The sequence below is a fragment of the Ictidomys tridecemlineatus genome, chromosome 4, assembly GCF_052094955.1.
Source record: "Ictidomys tridecemlineatus isolate mIctTri1 chromosome 4, mIctTri1.hap1, whole genome shotgun sequence".
Classification (NCBI taxonomy): domain Eukaryota; kingdom Metazoa; phylum Chordata; class Mammalia; order Rodentia; family Sciuridae; genus Ictidomys; species Ictidomys tridecemlineatus.
The window spans coordinates 195393114-195419630 of record NC_135480.1 but is presented as its reverse complement, the minus strand read 5'-3'; the positions used below and the strand labels follow the sequence as shown (position 1 = coordinate 195419630).

At 40.3% G+C, this 26517-nt stretch overlaps 1 protein-coding gene across 2 annotated transcripts in view; it reads left to right on the top strand.

Annotated features, from left to right (window-relative positions):
- Brinp1 (BMP/retinoic acid inducible neural specific 1) overlaps positions 1-26517 on the top strand; it is a 173034-nt gene that overhangs the window by 99433 nt on the left and 47084 nt on the right. Inside the window, exons 1-4 of one of the 2 annotated variants that reach the window (XM_078048080.1) lie at positions 9333-9421; positions 15037-15660; positions 16389-16558; positions 19429-19534. In XM_078048080.1, the coding sequence (XP_077904206.1) occupies positions 16406-16558; positions 19429-19534 (259 nt within the window). In that variant the 5' untranslated portion in view covers positions 9333-9421; positions 15037-15660; positions 16389-16405. Of the gene's footprint in view, positions 1-9230; positions 9422-15036; positions 15661-16388; positions 16559-19428; positions 19535-26517 lie in introns of those variants that run through there. The other variant, XM_021723473.3, reaches the window with a different exon arrangement.

Below are 26517 nucleotides of genomic sequence, written 5' to 3'. Positions count from 1 at the left end.
AAATAATTGCTGCTCCAAACTTTTATTAATCCATATTTAGTTATGAGTCATGCTTTCACAATAGATGCTTTGGAAATAAGCAGAGAGACAAATCGAGTAAACAGAATTTTAAATATTTTATTTATATGCAGTTCATGTAATCCCTGAAGCCCATAGGCATATTAAGATCATTTAAAATATCCATTAAAAGTTATGTGCTGTACAACAAACTCCCCTTTTAGAATGCCTAGCCAAAGGATAAATAGCTAACATTTATTGAGTAGCTACTACTGCCAGATTAATTGAATTCATTATGGTTAATCCTTCCAGCAACCCTGCGAGGAGGAAGGTACTAAGATTTCTATTGCATTGATGAAGAAGCTCAGAGACACCGAGGAATCTGCAAACATTCACTCAGCTAATGAGTGGCTTTTTGGCTGGGATTCAGAGCCAGCCTGTCCGGCTGGAAAGTTTGTGTTCATTCTCTGGTGCCACAGTGTCTTCAGGAAAGAACTTATTTTCATCCTCTTTTCAGATGCTTAGTGGAATAAGCATTTGCTTGTTTTTTGTTTTTTTGTTTTTTTTTTTTTTTTGTCTTCTATTTCTTAGCTGAGCTTTTCAGGGACTTCAAGGCAGTTTGGGAGACTGTTTGCATAAAGACACCAGAGTGAGCAGGGGAGAGGACTCTAGGAAGATGCAGGGAAAGACTAGACGGAGAACCATAGGATGGGAATTGCAATCTCGGTTCTGGCATGGATTTACCAAAATGGACTTTTTCGTCCAGATCCCCAGTTTTCTCTGCTTGTGATTGGGTGGGAACTATTCCCATATTTCAGGTTGAAGGGAGGAGAGATTTGTAAAAGACAAAATGCAGGGCTTGGGATATAGTTCAGTTGGTAGAGTGCTTGCCTTGCATGCACAAATCCCTGGGTTCAATCCCCAGCAAAATACACACACACACACACACACACACACACACACACACACAAATAAAATAAAATAAATATAACAAGATTAAGTGCACTATAATCCCCCTCCAAAAAAAAAAAAACTGTAATAATGGAATGGAACAGTGGATCAGAGTGGAAAACAATACAACTGAGGTCAGAAATCCAGGTTCTGTCCCCTCTAGCCACCAATGATATTGTGACCTTGAGAAAGACCACCTCCCTCTCCAGGTCTCAGTTTCCTCATTTGTGAAATGACAGTGATAGCCTTAGGTGATCTCTTCTGAGGCCAGTTGAGATTCTATATGGCAAAGCAGGAAGCAAGCAGCATGCTCAGAGTGAAATAAAACAGGGACATTCCAACCTGCCTTCCACAGGTAAGTCCCATAACCTCCCTCGGTAACAGTGCCCCAGGAAGAATCCCACTTGCTTTTTGGAAACGGTCCATTTATAGGAATGTTGTACCATCCTGTGTGTGTTTCTGTGTTTCTGTTTTCTTTCCAAGTTTCTACCCTGTGAGAAGCACATAGTTCCATTCCAACATTTTTTACCCTAGAATAGGTGCTGCCATTTCTCTGAACTTTAATCCTTTACTATGAACCTTCAGAACTTTAATGGGGTTGTTCTTAAAGATAAAAATATCATTACTTAAATGAACATACTTAGAAAAATAGATTTGTGTGCAAATTGTAAGCAAGGATTATTTCTATAAAGTCAATGTCTTTGGTTATAATTAAAAATAATATCATTCATAATCATGTTTTCAGAAATAGTTCTCTCTTTTTTTAACATATTCTTCTTTTGCTGCATTTACCCTCCTGGGCTGAAATGATTCGATAGATCCACTTGGATGCTGCCGCTCCCACCTGCCCTCTCATTTATGTTCCGGGGCTGGGAGGCGGGCAGGAGATTTGGCACCAGCACCCTCTCTCGTTAAAACGCATCATTTCTACTTCACGTGTGCCCTTGGGTTCACCTTTCCCTGATCTGACGGGGATCCTGCAGGGAGACCAGGAACAGCAGGCAAGAGAAATGCCCAGGCTCCTTCTCTCAGCTCAATGATTTCATCTCCTTACTCTCCTCTGTGATTCCCCTTGTTCCTCTCTGGGAATAATTTGCTGCTAACAATAATGGAAGCAGCCCCAGAATGCTTCTCCATCACCCTGATACTCAGAGGCTTCTTCTTATTCCATTTCCAAATGATTGCTTAATGCAACCAAAGGGATAAAGCCACCCAGGAATAAACAAATGCAAACATCCCATAACTGCAATCAATCATGCTCTCAACAAACATTTATTAGGACTATAGTGTCCATAAAATATTCTAAAACGTACCCTTGGATAAAGTCAGCCTACCAGACAAGTACCGATCTAGTACCAAACACTTTTGACCCTTGCGAATTGGCGCTTTCGAATTTGCATTTGGCTACCTTGAGCCAGTCAAACTGGTTGGAGGCATTGTTGAGGCCATCGCTCGCTCACCAACACCGACTCCTTCCTGGTCCGTGAGAAACCACTGGAGAGGTTTCTGTCTTATTAGGGTAGCCTGGAAATCTGTATTTCTGCAACCATATTGTACATCAGCTACTCTGCTACCTTCTGGACTGCATAGTACTTTGGGCTCTGATTTTTCTTTGTCCTCTGAATGCAGGGAAGCCTGGAGACATTTGCAGTTCATGTCCATTGAGTTTTCAGAATTCATTTTTCATGTAATTTTAGCCTCAAGCTTCCTTTTTTTTGTATTAATCCCTTTATTTTTTTTTCCTGTTTTTCCTATATTTTAAAGCCTCAATTACCTAGGAAGCAAAGGAAGAAACTCAAGGTCATCCAGTGCTTCCTGGGGACCCAGGAGTGCTGAGGAGGACACTATACAATATTTCAAGTAATAGAAATGTCATACTTGTGTCTTTCCTATGCAAATAATAAAATAATGTCATACCAAGAGCAACTCACTGCTTTTCACACCCTGGTGCAACTTTCAAAGAAGTTCTTCCAACCATTATTTCATTAAATTCTTGGAACAGGACAATTTGTAGGATATAGGGTGAAATAGACCAGGAGAGAATTTCTAAAGTGAGTCTTTATCTTAAATCCAGTCTCACTGCTTTTACTATGTTTCACAAGAATCAAATCCCTCCTTTCCCCAAAGGTCTATCTATTGGTACCTTTAAGAAGAGCACAGCGGCTTCCTCTCCCTTCCCTCCCCACCATCCACCCCCTGTCTCCCAGCTTCCCACTGGAGCTGCTCATATAATCATAACAGCAGTAATAATATTGAAAATAGCTTTGCACTAATATTTTATTGAAGGCTGGTAATGTTCTAGGCACTATGCTTCCTGATTTAATATAATCCAAAACCCATCCCTCTAAGGCAGATGCCATTTACATTTTATGGAGTGTAAGCAATGGGTGGCAGAGTCTGGTTTTAACCCAGGCTTTCCACCTCCAGACCTAGGCTGGCGGAGACAGGGCTGAAGGTGAACTAATTGAATCAGAGTATTTCACAGGTGGAGGCACTGATGTCCTGGAGAGGCAGCACCTTCCGAAGGGTACAGAGACAGTTCTCCTTTCTGTCTCATTGTCTTTTCTCTCTCTTCAGTACAAATTGTACTCAATGTGTCTTTGAGTGAGTGTGTGTGTGGGAGGAGTGTGCATGAGTGTGCATGCGTGTGCATGTGTGTGTACAGAATCGCAGAGGGCTGATAAAGAGGAGGAAGGAGGATTCTTGAAAGGTAATGAATGCTTAGTTCTAAAAGGAACACGTTGGACTTGCAATTTTCTCTCCAGCCTCATCTCAAACCCTGCAACCCTAGCTCCCAGTCATCTTGCTTCTGCTGCCCCTGTCATAACCCACTCTCAGCTTCAGCTCCCCAAGTGGAGTGGGCCTTGCTGCAGACTCCCCATGCCTTCCATCCAGGATCCTTTTTTAATCTCAGTCTAATTGGTTCACCCACCCTGCTGGGATGCTTAATTGGGCATAAGCATATTCTGCACATCTTCTGCCATCATGAGTTCTGCCTTCTCCTCCAAGGGGAATTTGCTTGCTCTGTGAGCTCAGAAGGAAACATATATTTTATATTGTGCTCAGTTCACTGAGAACTTAACATGAAATTGTTCCTGGGCCAGCAGAGCAGTTAGACAATATGGCAAGCAAAGCGTGCTTTCTTTTCTTTTCATACTTTTTTTTTAAGGTCGTATGTTCCATGGAAAGGGTTCTGTGTGTGATTGGAGTCATGAGCTCCAGCCCTTCCAGTCTTTTGTTGTCTAGTCTTATGCAAATAACTTAATGTCTTTGACATTGATTTTTCCCATCTGTGAACTAGGTGAGTTAGATTTGATGACTTTTATGAAGAAGGTACCAGTAAAACTTTTAGAATAGAGGTTATACGACTGTTGAACCAAATCTGGCCTTCCAGTTGCTTTTGTAAGTAAAGTTTTATTAGAACAAATAAGTTTACTTAAACTTACAGGTTTATATAATAAGAATGGCTGCTTTCTTCGTGTTATAAGGATAGAATGGAGTGTTTGGCTGAAAAGCGTGAAGTATTTACTCTTACTCTCTGGAAATTACATTTACAGAATGAATTTGCCTATCCTTGCTTTTTATTCCATCAGTTTATATTAAAAATCAGTTTATGTTAGCTTATAATCTTCTTTTGATTTTTAATGTTACTTAAAATTTAAAATTCCTCAAAAGATCTCTGCCTGTCCCACTCCATATTTCAATGTTAGTTTTTTTTCTCTCATCTTTTCTTTCATTCAGCTCACCCATTCTACTTATCTGAACCTGCCTTCTCACGGTTCCTCACACCAACCACACCCCTACCTGAGGACATTTGCAATTACTGTTCTTTCCTTCTAGAACATTCTTCCTCCACAAGATGGCCCCATGGTTCCTCCCTTTTTGCCTTTAAGTACCTCCTCAAATATCACCAAATCAGAAAGTATTTTTTTTCCTGACCACATATAAAACTAGACCTTAAATTACCCCCAGGCATACTGTTTTCTCTCCTTCTTTATTTGTGTGAATAGCACTTATCTCCCTCTTACATACTACGCATTGGTTTCATCTGTCCACTCTTGCCAGAATATAAGCTCCTTCAGAGCAAGACTTTCATCACTTTTGTTTGTATCCTCAGGGTCAGAAAAATATTAGGTGCTAAAATTATGAATAGATAAGTCAGCCTTTTCAGCCCACATAGTTAAATCTTCCTCAGGATAGATCTAGGTGCTCTGGAGGTCTTTTGCTAAAGTGTATTTTGGTGGAGTCGAAAGCTGTGATTATTACAGTCTTTGCTCCAACATCCCTATAATGGTTACAGAAACATTCCTCAGAATGTTTTGGTCTGGATTGTTGGCCAATAAGAACAAGGTCTACACACTGAGATTTAATAACAGTGTCTGACCCATAGTCCTTTAGCCTGTAGTCCCTGAAAATTTGTTGTTCTTGTTAGCATTTTTATGACACACGTGCTGGGTATTGACAATAACTTTATGTATCACCTGAAAGTGGACCCTTCCCAACACAGCCGTGGGTGACTGCGACCTGGCAAGAGACCCCCAGGGACAAGGCACTCAGATGCCCAGCCCGCACAAACTGCCCCTAGCTTTGTCTTGTCAATCCTATGTTTCCTTCAAAATTCCATTTATACAGGAGAATTCTAAGACACCATGCTTCCCACCCACCTCCTTTTTTCCAGACCTTGTCAAGAACATTCCTCCTTGATCCCTCCATGATTAGAATTACCATTGCAACTGCAGAACATAGTACGGAAACCCAGGGGAGCAGCCATTGGCTTCTTTTGGTGTCAGGAACCCTGTCCAAGGTGCTGAGCTGGCAGTGCCTGGCTTGGAGCTGAAGCTTTACAATTGCAGTCCCTGTTCCTGGGCTCTCCCAGGGCCTGGCTCCATGCTCAGCGTGTCATGCGCTTCTCTCACTCTGGCTTCCCATCCACCCCGGGAGGTAGGTGCTGGGTACCCAGCACTGGCTTCTTTCCTGTTTTTTTTCCCAGAAACTACACAGATGGCAAGCCCTGGGCCTGTAGCCGGTGAGCTTCACAAAGACTGTGAAGGCTGTTAAAAAAAAGAAAAAAGAAGAGAGAGAGAAAAAAAGGAATTGAGTCATGGCCTTGTAATTTAGTGGGGATGGCATTATTCCTGTGTGTCCAAATTGGTTTTACTATTTTTTATACCTTCTCTCTACATATTTACCTTAAATGTGATTTAAGGGACAGGATGTTTATGATACCATTCAGTGCCTAGCTCTATCGCTAACTAGTTGGGTGACCTTTAGCAAGTTACTTAAATTCTCTGTGTATTAATACTAAATAAATATTAATTCTGAGGAACATAGTCATATTCATTTGAAAAAGGACAAACCAAAAGTTTAATTTATACAACACTTATAATATACATAACTATATAAATGTAGATATTTTTATGTATGCTGATATATGTGTATACACACACATAAAACATTTCATTTCATGGTATATAATTTTATAAATTTCAGGAATAAGCTGTTAAGGAAAGATTCTTTTTCTCAGATTTATTTGGTGATTCTCACTGCCTCCCATTGGCCCTCGATGGCTGACTAACAATTTACTCCATTACTTGGTGTCTTAAAACAACATTATCTTACAGTTTCTGAGGATCGGGAACCTGGGTGCCTTGACCCCGGGTCTCTTGCTATGCTGCAGTCACCATGGCTGGCTGCTTTCTGTTCAAGCAGAGCTGTCATGAAGACTCAGCTCCACATGAGGTCCCAGGTCCTCAGAAGATGCCAACTGGAAGCTTCCCTGGGAGACTCGCTCTGCAGATCTCTCCAGAGTATCTTAGAACATGTCATGAACCAGGGAGAGAGAGCCATGTTGAAGTGGTAGTGTTTTGTAACCTAATATGAAAGCTACATTGCATCATTTTCATCTTCTGTTTTATAGGAAGCCAGTTTCTGGGTCCTAGGATCATTGGGTCTTATGTCACAAGCCACCTGCCCCACCTGTAAAATTCCCCACTGGCCGTCAAAGGCTCTCCCGACAGCTGGTCAGCCCACTTGTTAGATCCTGTCCCTCTTGGACCCCCTTCTCCATATTCCTCCTCTTCTTCCGTGCTCTTCCCATGACACATTCCGTGTTCCCTCCTCTCATGGGGCTCCTACTCTTTCTTTCAGGTGTTTAGGATTTGTATAAATGCTCTGCAGACTTTGAACTTGGAGTTTACACGTGACCTTCTCTCTGAAGTTTTCCCTAGAGGCCAGAGTGGTCCATGCTCTACCTCATCCTGTAGTCCTTGATTTACAATAAAATGGAAATGTTTTGTCTTCCCTGACAGACTGTGAGCTGAGGGCCATCTCCTCCCCATAGGTGCCCCTCAGGGTTTCCCTAAGTGCAGTCGACTAAGTACCTAAGATATGCAGGTACTGCGTCGCCTGATCATTTGAACCACATTAAGAATTATGGACAAAGATTCCTTATGCAGACAGCCCAGGAGCTCTGCGGTTTGGAAATGTATTCTAACATTAAAGCTTCTTTCAGACTCATCTCCTGTGAGTCAGGGGTCAGACTCTACCACTGAATTACCAGGGCATATTCCGGCCCCATTCCCACCCTGTTCTACTTTTTCTTGCCCCGTGGCCCTGTCTTCATCTATCTCTCCCATGCTGTGGCAGAGAAGAGAGACCTTTTCATTAAACTCTGGTTCTGTCATTTATCTAGGCTGACCTTACGGCCCTTTTGACTAGTCTGCATTTCTCAAGGGACAGAGACTCTGTAACTCAGGCAGCCCTGTGAAGCCGGTCGCTCTGGGGGAGCTGCGTCTTTGCTAGAACAGCCGACTGTTATTTAAGCAGAAGCAACCTGAATCGAGTCCCATTAAATTTGTGCTTGTCTTCAGTTTGTGGGATCTGTGTTCACCGTCTGTGCACATTTAATGATTTACATGTACCTACTTGGGAATTTGTGAGGAAATAAAGTTATAAAACAATAGTTTACATTGGATTAGCGCCTTGTAGTTTCCAAAGGTATTTTCATACCCTATCTTTCATGCAATTCTGCTCCGGCGGGAGAAAATAGATACTACTAATTCATATTTATAGAAGAAGAAACGTAGGGATGGAGAAGGGGCATGATTTGCACAATATTGCGAGACATAATTTGCAAGGAGCAGAAGAAGACTTGGATTCCCAAGTTCGGTGCTTCTCCATCTTGATCTCTATAATTAGTGAAGGAAAAACCTAAATGTCTCCACAAGAGCACAGCTTCATTTCCTCCAAGAAGTAGGCGTTCAGGGAATTCATGTTAAAATTTAGTATTCAAGTGAGCTGTGGGCTCAATGTTTGATTTTTGAACTATCTCACAAAAGATCTCAGGCTGCTTTGTGTCGTAGATTCTGCCCATCCTTATGCAATCCACCTGTGCCCTCATCTCCTTCCCTTCTTTTCGTCCCTCCGTTTGCTAATTTATTCATCCACTATGAATTCTGCCATGACACAGGCAGAATTCCATCTAGATGGAATCCTAGAAGATGCCATCTCTGTAATGTCGTTCACAGTCTAGTGAGAGAGACAGACAGCAACTAGAGAGCAACTAGACAGCAGTGGGAAAGTAGTTCTTGTGAGATGAACTAGAAATGGATAATAGTCCTCTTTCAAGGGGCTACTGTGATAATTAGGTATGAAATGAGAGCTGCCATCCTGGTGAACTATAAAGTACCATGAAAATCATCATCACAATCATTATTATCAGATGATGCTGATGAGCCAGGAACCATGGCACAAGCCTGTAATCCCAGCGGCTCAGGAAGCTGAGGCAGGAGGATCATGAGTTCAGTGCCAGCCTCAGCAATGGTGAGGGGCTAAGCAATTTAGTGACACCCTGTCTCTAAATAAGATATAAAATAGGGCTGGGGGTATGGCTCAGTGATCAAGTGCCCCTGACTTCAATCCACAGTACCAAAAAAAAAAAAAAATGCTGATGATAATGATTAGTGATGGTTTCTCTTTTTTTCCCCCTTCAGTTTTCCACCCATAAGGTAGTAAAAGTGACTTCTGACTTTGTTTCCTTGACGCTCTGTGAGCAACTTGAAGGTGTGACTGTCTATCTGGTTCAGTATCCCGGTGCTGAGAGTAGTACTTGATAACTATTTGCTGACTAAAGAGGACTCAAAATTCTAGATCAAAGAGTCATTTGAGAAATGTTAAAATTATAGACAATTTCACCTAAAGAGAGGCTTGGAAGGGTTGGTTGGGTGGGCTTTGGCCCGAGAGTAGAAATGGTCAATTGAGTGCTGCTCCTCTCTCCTTCCCAGGGAGTTTGCCCGTTGGAAGGTGAGGAACACAGCCATTGAGAGGAGAGATCTGGTTCGTCATCCAGTACCCCTCATGCCAGAGTTTCAAAGGAGCATCCGTCTGCTTGGCAGGAGACCCACCACTCAGCAGTTCATCGACACCATCATCAAAAAGTACGGCACGCACCTCCTCATCTCTGCCACATTGGGAGGTAGGTAGCAGCCGCTGGGCCTGGGTCCTGTCATGCCTTTGGGTCTGGGTTGGACGTGAGAGTGGGGTGCCCTGGAGGGAAAGCCTTCTTAGCTCTGTGCTGCTGTGCATCCCTGAAAGGCAGGTGTGGCAGAGACTCCAAACTGTCTTGTTTGTTGTGGTTCTACGTCAGCAGATAATTCCCTCCTATGGGAGTCTAGTCTGGGTTTACTAACTTTTGTAAAAATATTGTTTAACCTTAGAATCGTCTCCGTTTGTCAGGAATGCTTTTTTTTTTTTTTTCTGATAATTATCTTCAGTCCTCTGAAATGGGGTCTGATCCGGGGAAGAAATTAAATTTCAGATGTTGTTTAGGGAGTTGCTTTTGTTTATGTAAGTCCACTTTAGGGACTCAGAACTGGAAGTGATCGTTTTAAAAATGGGCTATATCATCTGTGTCTCGTATGGGCTTGGAATGGGTTAATAGGAAAGTAGGCTAATTGCTTTACCCAGTTCAGTCTTCCCCATCCCTGCCCATCAGGTCCAATCCATCTTTGAGGGAATGAGGAAACAGAGCCGTATAAAAGGAAGAAAATTGATGCAAAAACCATGGGAAATGGTACAGACGAGGCCATTTAGATACTGACTGGCCTCGCCTGCATGCATCAGCTGATATTATGAGTTACAATCCCTCAGGCATCTGTTTCTATCCATGGTGAATGGGTCCACTGAACTTTCACAAAACCACCTTGGTGGTACCACACTGTGCTACCTGCTCACAGAGATGATATGATTCATTTAGTCATAGCCCTCCCCAGGTAAAGAGATGGGTGTATTAACAGGAGGGGTGGACACGGTTGTAACGTGGATAGAGCACTGCGAACTCAAGCCATCAGTCCAAACTTCATGGTGGAAAGTGGTGATTTAGTTGAACAGGAGCTTGTTAGGTAAAGGAAGGTGGACGCACTTTCTAGACTGAGCATACAGCACCCTTTTGAGGAAGGCAAGATCAGTCATTTGATAATGTGGGTAGAAATGTTGATTGGGCAAATTCATTCATTCTTGTTGCACCATAGACACCATCTACTGTCTGTGTTTCTCTAAACTTCAATTTAGTCATACCATTTTCATTTTATAAGCAAGGAAAACCAGAAAGAGGTGTAGCAAAAAAGTGGGAAAAGCTAAGTTTTTAACTTAGGGTTTTTCCAGTCTCTAAGCTTACAGTATTTTTATCCACCTCATACCAATTATCTCCTTTACTAACCTGCTTACCCTCCAACCTACCCACCCACTTCAACAATGACCCAATTAGCAGATATTTGTTGTCTGTTTTTAGACATTAAATTAAGTAGGACTTTGTGAAATAATTCATATAAATTCTACTTTAACATATAGTGACAATGAATTAATTTCTATGCCAATTGTGACATCGATCTGTACACTTTCCTTTGAATATCTTCCACCTCCCCTTTCACTTGGAAAAAAAAATCATCATTGCAACTAATTCAATTCTTCCATTAAAAGCTGTGCTCTGGTCCTAGTGCCTGGAAATCCCATGTAGCAAAGACTTTTCTTTCTCAGTGAAATATATTTTTAATTTCTCCAAGGCGAGGTGGTAAATTATTCACAGAGCCTTGTTCCTCTACTGTTTTTACAACACAACATTTTAAAATATGCAAAGCTTCGGATTGAAATCTGGTGTCGGACAGCAGGCCCTAAACGTTCCCTTGGCCCTTGCCATGGAAGAGTGGAGGGAAGGAAAAGGGTTTACTGTTGAATGAATACTGTGTGCCAAAAATCCTGCGAGGTCCTTCTCATATCATCCTTTAATTTATTTATGCATGGAAAATTACTTCTTAAGGACCTCCTTATGCAAAGGGACAGAAGGGTTGTGGGAAGTTGTAGTGAGTGAAGGGGCCAGGATTTTAATCTCCTGGGTTCCAGTTCTGGCTCTTGCTTTCCCCAGCTTGGTGTTGCCTCTACCAATAACTCAGTTCTCTGAGGCTCCTTTTTTATAAGTAGTCATAAAAATATTACTTGATGTAAATTTCAAGGATTAAATATAATGATGCATTAAATGTGGTTAGCATTCTTACTATGATTGTCTTATCTGGACTAAGGAACTTGCAGATCCAGGATTAAAGCCCAGTCTTGGCACTCACTAAGTGAGTGGGAGGCATTCAGAAATTCACTTTCTTGTCTGAATATCAGTTTCCCCATCTACATACGAGGAAGTGCAGAAATGTTATTTAATTATAGTTTTTTTCCCCCAAGAACACCATAATCATTTAGCATAAATGCCGTGATGAACTCTTTGAGGTGTCAAGTCAGTTCCTAAGGGCATCATCAAACAACAGAAGATGACTCTTAGACTGTCACATACATGACAAGTAAATGTGTGTGTTTGGCTTTTTAGAGAAATGAAGGAAAGAGGAAAGGGGGTGGGAATGAGGAAGCAGAGCTGGTGGTGGGGTCCAACAGCTTGGACATTTTCTTGAGATCTCCACATTTTTTTTTTGGTACCCTCTGTTAAATTCATAAAAATACTGGGTATGAATGACCTGGTGGAAAGTGGTAAAGAGACAAATTCCACACCTGGAACAACAAACAGGGATAGTAATTTTTCTTTGTTCTTCTGAATATGGAACTTGGGGTCAAAGGAAACACATTGAAGATGTTTGACTGTGTGTGTGTGTGTGTGTGTGTGTGTGTGTGTGTGTGTGTGTGACATATGTGACTAAGCTTACCAGCATGCATGGAAGTACACACCTGTGTTCCCAGAAAGATGTTCTGAAATGCCTGTCTATGCTTGGGTGTAAGCACATTTATATGTGCATGCACACATTGCACACATATACATATGGATGAAATGTGTGTGTGTGTTTTTACATGTACATGAATCATGTGTATTGCATGAATGTCATTTTTTATAGGAAGCTTCATGATTCTCATCCATTTGTGAATGTTAGTGTGTGTGTGTTCACTATTTCCCACACTGTGTTTTGGGACATCTTCTCTTGGCTAATCAGAAGGCTGAGAATAAAATCACAGGGGCTCAGAAGGAACGGAAGAGGGATATCCTAGAAGACTGAAGTCCAGTCAGCCCTGTTCCCCATCTGAGAACAACACCTTCTATTGACACAGAGGTAAACGGATCAAATCCCACTTCTTCTCCCATCTTGTGTATCTGATCCTACTTTGCTCTCTTCTGTAAGAAGGTGCTACAGAGTGAGGCAAAGCTCCCTGGAGGACAGGAAGGCTGAGCAAAGGCCTTTGTGGGGTGAAGAGGCAATTTACAGGAATGCCCAAGTGGCAGAGTAACTCCAAACAGAATATTCTCTTAATAAACAAGAAATTAAGTCTTAATAATGCAGCAAGAAGTCCATTAACCCCTCTTGATCTAAGGATTGCTTCTGCCAGTTCTCAGTCCAGAGGGAACTGGGCTTGTTTCACCTTCTGCTTTGTGGGTCCCTAAGAGAGCCTGAACTGGCAATTGGAATATTTATTTCCTCTGCCTTGTGACTCTGATTCCCAACATATTACTTAACCATTTACTTCTCCAGGCATCTATCTATGCATGTATCTATTCAGTCATCCATCCATCCATCTGTCCATCCATCCATCCACCAGTGTATCCATCAAACGATAACTGAATATCTGCTTTTCATCAGAACCTATGATTGAGAAACATTAAAAAGATGAAATGGATATTACACGTTACCCCACTTCACCAACCATCATTCCTGGAACTCAAAGTATAATTGGATGTAAAGTCATTTTTAAGTCAAATCTATTAGGCTCCTTTGGTGTTCAAAGAACAGAACGTTATGCCCTCATGTATAACAGAAGTCCACGTGAACTGGAGTGTCTCTCTTTGAATTCAAGTCAAGTCTAGGCATGTGGAGCCTAGAGATGAACTTGGATGATCATGGGTCTTCCTGTTGGGAGGTGTCAGTCTAGTTGTAGAGGCTGATTTGTTAGTCAATCAACATGGTACAAGTAGGTCCACTTCTGTGTCCATTTATTCATCTGTTGGCTTCCAGTCATTTCTTAAGCACATAATGCATGCCCATATTGTGCTAGGTAATGCCACAGGGATGGGAAAAGACTCTAGCCTGATCCCTGACCTCAAAGTATTTCTGCTTTAATAGGGGAGACCAAAAATCTCCAGAAGGTATGATATGTGACATATTGGAGAAATACAGGGTATCATGAGGACATGCCTTATAAGAGTTACTCAGTTCAAGAAAAGAGTAGAAGACAGTTAGAGGGATCCTCAGAAGTAGTGCTGTGTTAGGTAACATAGGGATGTGTAGAAATTAGCCAGGAGAAGAACAGAAGGGCAGAGTCCCAACAATGACAAAAAATGGGGCACATCTGTATGGGAGAGAGCATACCCAGAAAGCAGTGAGGATATAGCTAGAGAGACCACGTGATCTACAGAGATGTGGGCCGCCCTTCTTTGGTCTTCATTCTACTATCTGCCTCCCCCTTCCCTGGCTCTTGACCTGCTGTATTGAAATGATCGCCGTCAGCCTCTGTCTCCTTCCTCCACCACTGGCCAATAGCAGCAGAATGCAGTCCTCAAGTGAGAGCTGCATATGCCACTGTAATTTTTTTTTCCTTTTTTCTTTTTTTGCGTTTTTAGAAAGAAAGAGGAGAAAAAGGAGAAAACCATTTAATAATATATTTAACATAACATATCCAAAATATTACCATTTCAACGTGCAATCGAGAGAACAAATTGCTAAGGGAAGATTTTACTTTATTTCGTACTCAATCTTGCTTCGCAGTTACACTCGCAGCACATGCCAGTGTCTTATTCATTTGTCACCCCAAGGCCTGCCAAAATGCTCAGTGCAGGCACACGAAGCCTAACCAAAGGACATGCTGAACAATGACGAAAAGAAACTGACTCCTTCCCTCTGGATTCAGGGTGTGGCTCGGGATGGGGATGCTAGTCCTCTTTGAACAGGCAGAGCGGAGTGGAAATGGGCGTGCCAGGGAAGGAGGGGTGAGCAAGAGAAAGTGACAGTGGAATGGGCCAGAAATCAGGATACAATTTCAGAAGTCAGACAGGATAGAATTCCCTCTGCAAGCTGATGGCTTTTTTTCCTCTTCAACTTGAAAAGTCATCAGCATTCTACAGACGCTGCAGTTGTCATAGACACCAGGTTTTGTTTCTAACGATGTACTGACAGGTTTTGTTCTCTAAATATTTTATTTTTATGAATGAATTACATGTATGTATAAATATCATACAACCATCAGCTTGCGGTTATCAAATCACGGTAGCTAACACTGCCACGGTGCTTACTATGTGCCAAGCAGGGTTGGAGTACTTTAACTAACTAACCTAAACCTGGAGACAGCACTATGAGGTAAGTATGGTCAGTATTATAACTTTACACATGAAGAAATGGAAGCAGAGATGTTAGCTCAACTATTTCAGGTCAAGGAAGACTAGCTCTGTGACCGTAACTACTACTAATAATCAATTTTCTTTCTTTGTCTCTCCTTCCTTCCATCTGTCCTTCCTTCCTTCCTTCCTTTTTTCCTTCTCTCCGTTCTTTCTACTTACACCCTTTCTTTCTTCCTTCCTTTTTTCTTTTCTTTTTTTTTTTTTTTGTGGTGGAGATTGCACCCAGGGCCTTGTGCATGCTAATCCCATGTTCTGCCACTGAGCTACCCTCCCAGTCCCATACCAATTGATTTTCAAATGCTACCATGAATTGGACATTTTTCTAAACACTTATTAACTAATTTATTCTTTTTAGTAATCCTGTGGGAGTGGGTACTCTTTTCACCCAATATTGCTAGTGAATAAACTGAGAAACAGAGAAGAGAAAAAATGTGCCCACGCTGGCAATGTTATCAGAAAGTGGAAGTAGTGGTATGCAGAAGTCCATTTGGTGGAAATCTGTAGAGCTTCCTTCCTAATGTGTTACCAAGAGATCTCATTATCCAAAAGAAAAGTCACCATAGCTTAGCAGTGTTACTAATGCCTGCATGCATTTCCAAGGAAAACTTTATGGAGAAAAATCTATAAATTGGTGTATTCATGTCTACATAGTTAATCTGTCTTCCATCCATTCATTCTTCTGTCCATTCAAACATCTATCTGTCCATCCACCTTCTCCTTGATCTAATTATCTATTTTCCTTCCTTCCTGTATCAAACTTTCTGATCATCCCTCATCCCAACCCCCAAATGTGACCCTTTTCTCTTTTGTACTCTCAGAAGTACAGTGCCTGGCATATGGTAGGTACTTAAAATATGTATTGAGTGAATGAAAGAAAAAGATGAACTAACTATTGATGTCTACTTTCCACTACTATGTGGAAAGCACTGTGCTGTGTGTCAGGATAAAGCCACTGCTGATACCTTCACAGAGTTGGAAGTTCAGTTTTCCCTCTCTCTATGGGGACACAGTTTACCCTATTTCTAGTTCTAGCTCTGTGTCTATCTCTAGATACCTCTGAATTTCTATGTCTTATCTACTTATATGTGTGTCTATCTCTCTATCCATACACTTGTTTATCTAGAATGCTATGGAGCAGGAGAATTTAAGAAGAGAGAGAGAGAGAGAGGAAGGGTTGAAGGAAGGGAGGAGGGAAGACAGTGAAGAAACAAAGACAGGGAGGAAAGGGAAAGGAATGTCTATGCCAAATCCACCATTTTACAAAAGGAACTGAGCTTTCTTGGAAGAAGGGGGTGGTGGTGATGTTGTGAGATGAGGCTGGTGAGAAGTACGGAGTGGATCCAGTGGGGATTGGATTCAGTGGCTGAGGGTGTTTCAGTGACCCGTGTCCTTATGGGGCCTGCTGCATACTGTCACCTTGGGACTGCTGATTTTTCCCCTGACTTTTAGAGAAAGAAGACAGAATGAGGTAGAAACGCCCAGCACTTGTCAGCACGCGGGTCCTGGTTCCTCTCCTCCCACGCTGGGTCTCCATTGGCTCCCTTGTCTCCTTTCCCTTCCCATGCAGGAGAGGAGGCTTTGACCATGTACATGGACAAAAGTCGCCTCGACAGGAAGTCAGGGAATGCCACTCAAAGCGTCGAAGCTCTGCACCAGCTGGCGTCGTCCTACTTTGTTGACCGTGATGGCACCATGAGGAGGCTCCATGAGATCCAGATATCAACTGGAGCAATCAAGGTATGGCTGGACAGTGGACTTGGGTGGCAGGCTCTCAAAGCAGCAGCACTTCTAGGAAGACATTCTGAGAGCAGCTGGACAGATCCAGTTCCTGACTTCATGCCCATGTACTCATGGCACCCATGCCAACCTCTCTGACTGATGTGCTCACATGCTCGGTAGCTTCATGGGCACTGTGGTCTGGGTAGCCATGTGCACTGATGTAGGGGAGCACTCTGGCTATGGCCATGGCATCATCAATAGTCCTCTGATTCAAAGAATTGGAAGGTCTCCACATCCCATTTCTAGTTGAAGAAACTAAGCCATGATGGGGTAAATGAATTTCTCAAGATCACATGGATAATAAAAGTCAGATACCTAGAACAACAATCTTTTAAAACGTTTGTGTCCTTTACAGATGGTAAAACTGGGGTCCATAGTTTGAGGCCTTTGGATCAGGGTTATACAGACAGAGAATACTTTAACGTGATTAGAACTCTCTAGGCCAGAAGTCAGCAAACATATTCTGTAAAATGGCAGATGATTAATATTTAGGCTTTGTGGGTCCCATGATCTCTGCCGGCCTTGCTCAACTCTGCTGTTATATCATAAAAGCAGCTGTAGACTGTATGTTCATCAAAGGGCTTAGGCTGTGTTCCAATAAAACTTTATTCACAAAAGCAGGCACAGGACACACTGTGGTTTGTGGGACCACCTTCTGCCACAAGGCATTGTTCAATATAGAACCTTCTAAGATGATAGACATGCCTATATTTTTATTGATTTGAGATAATGACCATTAGTCACACGGGTTTATTGAATTCTTGACATGTGGCTACTGTGAAGTAAATTTTGTACGTTTATTTACTGTTATTGATTCAAAGTTAAATAGGCATACTGGATAGAATAGCCCTGAACTTTCAAATCAGTGCCTTAGAGCATGGGGACTTTTAAAAAAATTTATTTAAAATAAGACACATTCAGACACTATTCTATAAAGAGAGGTGGGAGGACATTTGTGATATGAAGAATTAGTTCTGAGGGTTTCAATGCAGATTTTTCCATCTCAAAATTTCTTGAATTGTATTATGCCTTGCATTTTGCTTCTCTGTCTCCACTCTGACTTCTGAATAAAATGCAGTCCTAACCTTATATTAAGACTTCTCAAGATATCTCTTGGGGACAAAAGGTGCAGAGGGAAGGTCAAGGGGAAATGACAGATGAGTCAGAATTTGACCACAGGAAGGGAAATGTGGGCGGGAGAGAGTTATGGAGGAGGCAAGTAGTAAGGAGAGAAATAAATCAGATCCACAAACAAAGGGCTAGCTTATCTGAGGAGAATCACTTCTACTGGGGGGATTATGTTGTTAGGAAACTCGGCACTGAGAGAGGGATCTTTATGAAGGCATCAGAGTCAGGGAGCTGCAAAGACCTGGTTTTCATTATCACCAAATAGTTCTCTGCCCCCTGGATGGGATGCGGAATTGAGATATTGAAGCTCTGTCAGAAGATAATCCTCTTTTGTGCATCCAGGAAGTGCAGTCTGCCTCCTTAGGAGGAATTTCTCAGACAAATTGCACAGAGTTCTCTCAAGAAACCATTCTGACACGAACACTGCCTTCCGCACTCAATTTGGACTTGGATTTTTCTAGCCATTTCTTGCTACTCTCCTAAGACCCAGTGGACTAGAAGTGTCTCATTACCAGATTCCTTCAAGGCCAGCCCCTGAGCCAGTTCAGGGGAGTTTTGCCTAGTTCTTTTCCTTCCCACCATGGATATCTTTAATTAAAAAATGGGTCGTTTAACTATCACTTGATAATAACCATGTTATTATTCTGTTCAAAAATGAATCAGTCATTTGTAAAACAAAAATGAAATCTGATTATCTTCCATTTATTTTTTTTTTGCATCTTAAAATGCTAAACATGTCAAAAATATGATCTCATTACCTGTTTATGTGATAAAAGCAGGGGTAACATCTAATAGCAGGGGAATGAGGCTTAGAAGGGGAAAGTTACTGATCAATGTTTCACAACTAGAAAAGGACGAAGGAGGTACCTGTGACTGTTCCCCAAGTTGCCACTCTACAATGGAGGCTGTCTTTATGGTTGAGTGCATCAAAACATATAATGGAAAGTAAAGAGATGAAGAGACCTCTTTTCAGACTAACCTTATTTCAAGGTTAGTTTTTGAATAACTGTTCTTCAATTGCCCATCACCTCACATTGTTGAAAACAGTGTCTTGGAGATGCACAACCTTAGGATTGGGATGCTTTTCTCTTGCAGTGGCATTGATTGTTTGTTGCTCAAGTTTGTTTTGCAAAGTATGGATAATTTATTGTTCTTACCTGGTAATAATGTTTTATAGATTCCTTACAATGTATAGAGATATATTGTAATTAAATGCTCATTTTGAGCATTTGAAACTCCTGGCACTTACCACTCATCACGTCTGTCTTACAGCTTCCCTAGAAAGCATTTGCTAAGTTTGAGTTTGCAGAAGCTTAGAGAAGTTAAATGACTTCCTTATGTCACACAGCAAATAAATGACCCAACGGGGATTTAACACTGATTTTACTGATTCTAAAGACTGTGATTCTGTAATGTATATATAATGCTTCAACTTATTAGATAGACTACAGCATACTCACAGCGACCTTGGTTAGGGAGTGAGGGCCAGGGATAGAAACCAGGCCCTATGGCTCCAGGCTGTGTGCTTCAGCATCCTGCAACCCTGTCTGCTCTTTGACAGGAGAGATGTTGAGGAGACAGCTGTGACCTGAGGTCACAAGACCTATCTGTAGGCTGTGCTCCGCTGGGGAATGACTCTTCAGGGTCTGCCCTAGCGAAAGACGTCTGTCTCACACTTGTCTATTTGACATCCACTCTAGGTCACAGAGACACGCACTGGGCCTCTGGGCTGTAACAGCTATGACAATCTGGACTCTGTGAGTTCCGTCCTTCTGCAAAGCACGGAGAGCAAACTGCACCTTCAAGGTAGGAAACAGAATGGGGAAGGTGGGGCCAGAGGCAGGGAGGGGACACAGCAGGGGTGTATTGTAGGGGAGGAGAGAGTCCAGTCCAGTCCAAGGGAGAATGAAGAAGAGAGAAATAGAACCAATGGAACAGGAAACCAATGGAAGCTACAGATATGGAAATCGGTTATGATATGATACAATCTTTTAGAATTTTAACATATACAGGGCTTTAAATTTATGGATATTAATTAGTTTTCAGATAGAACACATGGGGATATGAGCTTTATCTGGTTATTTTCATGAAAATGTCTAAACAGTATTATTTATAGATGCCCCAGATCTAATATATATTAAAATTTCATATCATATCATATGAATTTCCTACATTATTGTTCTTGATTTTCAGTGTGTTTTGGCAGATGTTATTTGAATTTCAAGACGTATGAGACATTTTATAGAATTTCTGATTCTCCATAATTTTTCATTCCCCTTATTTGTTAATAATTTGTATTCTTAAATAAACACACACACACACACACACACACACACACACACACACACACACAGACTTTTAGCAGCTTAGAGAGTAAAAATATTCCCAGACTTGATTGTAAAGAATGCAAACATTGCAGGGATTGGTTTGTTGATGTTTGTAAATGTTTGTACTTATTCAATTGTGTGTTATATATCAGGCTCACGTCAGATTCTCCATGTGCGTTTATTATCTAAAGAAAATATACCCTTTACAATAGTGATTTAACTTTTTAATCCACATTTTAAAGAAGAGAGATGATTGCAAGGGAATAAAAATGAGTAGGATTGAAGTACAGATGGTGCTGTTTTAAGAAGTATAATTTATAATATTTAAAAGAAACAATGTATACATCTCAATTTTCTATATGAGAAGACTAAACAAATTGTGTTGCATCTGTAAACATAATTTTAGGCAGGTACTGAGATGTTATTTATTAAGATTTCTTTTCCTGAACATGTGAAAATGACTTGATATTAATTAAAAAATGGAAGATTTATGATTGAATGTATGTATCATCTGAACAGTATAAAAAGAAGAAAATTGATACTATAAGGAAGTATCCCAAAGTGTTAGAAGAAGTTACTGATGGTTAGTAAGGATATAGACAATTTATTTTAGGCTTCTAGTTTCTTTTCTAATTTTCCTACAATGATCATGTATTAACTTTATAGTCAGAAAAAAATGTCATGCTTTAACTTGAAGCAGACTAAAAATGTGACCTTCCATAAAGGTATATGATAAAGGTGATTCTGAATGTCAGTGGGAGGAAGCTGGGTTGAGATTGACAGGTAGTGCTAAGCAGAGCCTAATATGACTTTTATATTCTGGTTCCTTGGCAACTCTTTGATTCTTGCTCCTGTTATAGAAGATGGCTGGAAAATGGTGCAGGGAGGGCTGGGGAGTGTCACCTGGGAGCCCCCAGTGAAACCCTCTTAGGGAAACTCAGCCATCGATACTGTATAGTGTTAAGACATAACACAGTAGAACTTAACATATAGGAGTTGGGGGAACCTAACCCCATTAATAAAGAAAAGAGTAAACAGCATGGCGAGAATGGTTTGCTAATACCTGTTAAGAAAGTGGATGAGAAAGACAGATCTGCCCTGGATGTGGCAGGTTTTCAACAAGGTGGTTTGCGTGACATCCACAACAGCTTTGTGAAGTGAGATCCAGGATTTGATTCCAGGTTTTTTTGGACTCCAATGTGTGTTTCCAGCATATTAATAATGGAGACATCTAAAAGTTACAACTGAAATAAAGTTAATAGGAAATTAGCAAGATGTTACTACCAAGGAACATCCGGACATCTTAGGGACATTTAGAAAAGGCTGATCTACCTTAATGGCAATGAAGTTTAATGTTCAGGGAGTTCTCACAATTTCTCATTCTAAGTTTGTATTGAGTTTTGTATTTAATCTTGACTTTTTTTTTTTATTCCAAAAGCAACTATTGTGTAAGAGTCTGTCCTTCAAAATGTGGATCTGCTCTTGGTTTCATTACTGCAAGTATTCTAGCCACCGTAAAGAAGGTGACAGCCTTTTCATACTCTGTACTGGTCACAGCACACCTGGAGAACTGGGTCTGGGTTCAAGCATCCAGCTTTAAGGGGGGTGTTGAGAAACTGCAGTGTGCCTGGAGGAGGGTATCTTATGACAAGGACTGATACTTGTCTTGCAGAAAAGATAGTTGGCTTCATTATTATGAATAAAATGTGCAAGACAAGCTGCTGGGGGAACCAGAAGGATCCCAGCTTTCAACTCAGTGTAAAATACATCTACCTTTCTTCTTCTTTTTTCCTCATGGTGGAGATTGAACCCAGAAGCTTGTAAGCACTGGGTAATTGCTACATCCTAGCCCTAAAATAATTAAAATAGAACATCTAATGCAGTTTCATGTCCAAAACCTGAGATGATCTGCTGTGTGACACAGTGACTCCCTTCTGTCTGGGAGTTACAAGTAGCTGATATTTGGTGAAAATCTTACAGAGTTTATTTAGGCAATGTTGAATTTGGGTTGTTGAATTAATGCAGATTCTAGGATTTTATGGTAATGATGATTCATCAAATCTTTACTGAGACTATGGGCCAAATCCAGTACTAGAACCTAGACATATGGTCACAGATCAGTTTAATTCAACAAATTATATATGTGTATATAATATATATATACACACACACATATATATATATACACACACACACATATATACATATATAACTAAATAAAATAAATTGTATGTTATAAATTTATAAATAATTATATATATATATATATATATTTTAAGAATCCATCTTAGCTAAAGAGGTAGGCAAAATGATAGTTGTGAACTGGATAGACATTATTTCTGCCTCAAAGAAATCTAAATAGTATCGGAAAAGACAGACTTCAATCAATAAATGTAATGAATTTTAATAGAAAAGAAAATCAGTGTTATTGGTGGTACCAAATTTTATAAGGATATGGATATATATATATATGTGTGTGTGTGTGTGTGTGTGTGTGTGTGTGTTTTATTAAGGAGTCAAAAAAGTCTCCTATGTAAAAATACAAAGAATGAGATCTGAGTGTTGAATGGGGGTTGGGGGCATGGATACAGAGGCAGATAGAAGCATATTTATCAAGGGTCATTTGAGAAAACTGAGGATCTTATGAGATTATAACAAAGGAATCAGTGGTGAGAAAGTCAAGGTTAACTTTCAAATTCACGGAGGCCTCTACAGCACATTAAGGAGCTGAATGTTAATTTGGGATCTGTGGACATTTAGAAAGAGGAAGTAGCATGAATAGAATAGTATTTTGGAAGATTACTCTTGATTCTGTGTGGGCAATCATTATTTAGTGACAGCGTAGGAGGTTACTGAGTTCTCAGGATGCAATGATACAAGTTTCGACCATGAAGTTAGCAGTTGGGGTAGAAAGAGAGAGACCAGTTCTAGAGATATTAAATCCATTACATCAGGTTTCAATAAAAAGATCATGAAAAATGTAGATAATTGAGCGAATGGGATTTGATGCTGATAGTGAAGGTGGACAGGTAGATATCTATGATTCAAGGTAATGCATAATATAATAGGAAAAATGAAAGTAATACATAGAATTATGGGAATTGAGAAAAGGGAGTAATTTATTCTCTCTGTCTAGGTGGAGGAGTTGTAGAAAAATAGATGTCTAAGGAAGAATAATGCTCTCCTAGTTGAAGGTAAAATGAAGAAACTTTTTCTTAAGTACAAGACAGGAGAATATCTCATGGCTTTTGAGTATGCTGATATTTATTTAGTAGGATCCAAAAAATTAAGTATAAAGGAAATGAAAAATGTTGGGCTATATTAAAAAGAAAAATGCTTGTCATCAAAATATAGAATGAAGCTTACAGAATGAATGCAATACAATGAAAATGCAAATCATATAACAGAACAAAATATTTAACGTCCATATATCTGACGAGGAACACTTTTGCAGAATATATAAAGAACCCCTAAAATCAATTCAAAAAAGCATCAGAAAAGAAAATGGACGAAAGACATGAGCAGGTACTTCACCAAGAAGAATATGAAATGGGCAAGTAAATATTTGAAAAGGCACTAAACTTTCCTAGTCTCCAGAAAAATCTAAAGTGACATTAAAGGGAATAAAATCATGGCATTTGCAGGTAAATGGATGAAGTTGGAGAATATAATGCTAAGTGAAGGGAGCCAATCCCAAAAAACAAAAGGCTGAATGTTTTCTTTGATATGAGGATGCTGACTCATAATGGTGATTGGGAGGGGAGGGGAGCATGGGAGGAATGGAGGGACTTTAGATAGGGCAGAGGGAAGGAATGATGGTTGAATGAGTTAGACATCATTACCCTAACTACATGTAGAAGACACGAATGGTGTGAAATACTTTGTGTACAGCCAGTAACTTGAAAATTATGCTTTCTGTGTGTAATATGAGATGAATTGCATTCTGCCATCATGTATAACAAGTTAAAATACATAAAAAATCTAAAGTAATAGTACAATCTAATATCAATCATAGCACAGTAATCAGTGTGGCAAATGAAAACCACTGACAATATCAAAGAGGGGCATGTGAAGCACATAACTCATGCCGATGAGACCATGAGTTAGTTATGACCATTGTTGAAAATTCTTGGCATTATGTACTAAAAACTACATATTTAATATTTAATCAAATAATTCTTTTAGAAGTCAATACAGAAAGAGTTAATGTTTGGCCTGGGGTTGTGGCTCAGTGATAGAAGTAGAGCACTTGCCTAGCATGTGTGAGGCACTAGGCTCAATTCTCAGCACCACATATAAATAAATTTTTAAAAAAAGGTCCACTGATAACTAAAAAATATTTTTAAAAAATCAGTTAATATTTGGGGAGAGAAATGGGGCAGTTACTTGAGGGGGATGTGCTAGTCACCTTGTCATTGCTGAACAAAATCCTTGTGAAAATCAACTTAGAGGAGGGAAGATTTGTTTGGGCTCAGTTTTAGTTGGCTCTATTGCTGTGGGTTTGTGGTGAGTCAGAGTGTATCATGGTCAAGAGGGTGTGGTGAAGAGCTGCTCACCTTGTAGGAAAGAAGAGAGACAGGAGCAGAGTGCACAGTGTGGTTGCCAAGGACACACCCCCAAGAACTCATTCCTTTCAACTAGTTCCCACCTGTGACAGTTTCAAACACCTCCCAGTAGTGCCACTACATTATGCTTTGGGGGATGTTGCGCCTCCAAACAATAACAGGGGAAGTGAGGTTACTGGGCTTATTGGTAATGTTCTGTTTCTTAATCTGGGTAGAAGCACATGGGTACCTTTGCTTTGTGAGATTTCATAGAGCTATGTGCACACATCATTTATGTATATAGAAATGCATTTCTGTATATGCAGTGTGCATCTAAACATGGATTGAATCATGTGTCCCATCTTGACATCCTCTGCAAATAGAAAACATGGATCCAACAGAGAGACAAAGAGGAAGAGGTAATCTAGCTCAGGTGTGGACAGGCCACATGGACTGAGAGCAGGGAAGACAGAAGTAACAATGAATAGTATTTAATCAGTGCTTTAATATGTACCAGTGACTGCAGAAATTTATTTTTATTTGGTTTATGCTTTCCTATTTCTATTTAATTTATTCCTTTTCAGCAAATTTATTTTATTAGATAGTTAATTTATTACAATTTCTTGGCGGAGGGGAATACCTGGGATTGAACTCAGGGGCACTTGATCCCTGAGCCACAGCCCCATCCCTATTTAGTATTTTATTTAGAGGCAGGGTCTCACTAAGTTGCTTAGAAACTTGCTTTTGCAGAAGTTGGCTTTGAACTTGCAATCCTCCTGCCTCAGCCTCCTGAGCCTCTGGGATGATAGTTATGTGCCACTGAACCTGGATAATCTATTACAATTTTAGTGATCACATGATTCCTATGAGCAAATCATATATAACATCCCTAATTTGCAGGTGAGAAAACTGGGGCTCAGAGAGGCTACTCAATGGGCGATTGAGCTGGAATTTTAACTCAGCCATCCTGACTTCAAAGCTCCTCCTTCTTGAAATGATGTTGCCATCTATTTCTCAATTCCTTTCTCATTCCTTTGAATGAGACTGGCAGGAGAGATTCTGCCAAGATTTGTTATGTGGGATTGAGGAGGATATGAAGGGCACACTAATGACCTCCAGCTTGTGGTGTTTCATACAGTGTTCATTAAAACAGAGCAACAGTAGAGTGAAATGGCAAAAAAAGAAAGAAGAGTCCTGGAGAAGATTAGAAATGAGAAAGGACCCGGGAAACGAGCAGAGGCTATTAGTAGTCATAGCAGCAACAATCGAACTAGTAGTAATAACACTAATGGCATAATGATGACTTCTTATTTTTATACTTCTCTCTCCAAGAAGCCCATTGTGTGTTTTACCGACATTGTCATGTAATTTAATCTAGTATCCATCTGGTGGAGTACACAGAGCTCTGCCTCAGTAGCTCATTGATGTGAAAATAGATGCAGAGAGAATATTTTGCTGAAATCTATGGATGGTATAGAGATTTATTCTTTCATATGGTTACTCATTTATTTAACAGTCTTTTAATGGGCATCAACTATACATCAAATATGGCTTTAAGAAGAGGAGAAGCAGAAGAGAATAAGCTAACTCAGTCATTTTGGAGCTTATATTTAGTGTGGGTATCGGGGGAGCTGATAATAAACAAGTAAGCAAAGAAATATATTTTCTTTACAGTCAGAGAGATAGTTTGGGAGCAGATCATGTAGAAATTTGTAGACCATGGAAACGAATTTAGATTAGGTTTTACTCCAGATGAAATGAAAAGCTGTTGAAAATTTGGGCAGAGGAGTAACTTGACCTGACTTACATTTTTTTTTGATTATTTACATATTCTCTCTTTTTAAATTGATTGTTCCAAACATTACAGAGCTCTTGATAAATCATCTTTCATACATTTGACTCCATTGGTTTTGAACTC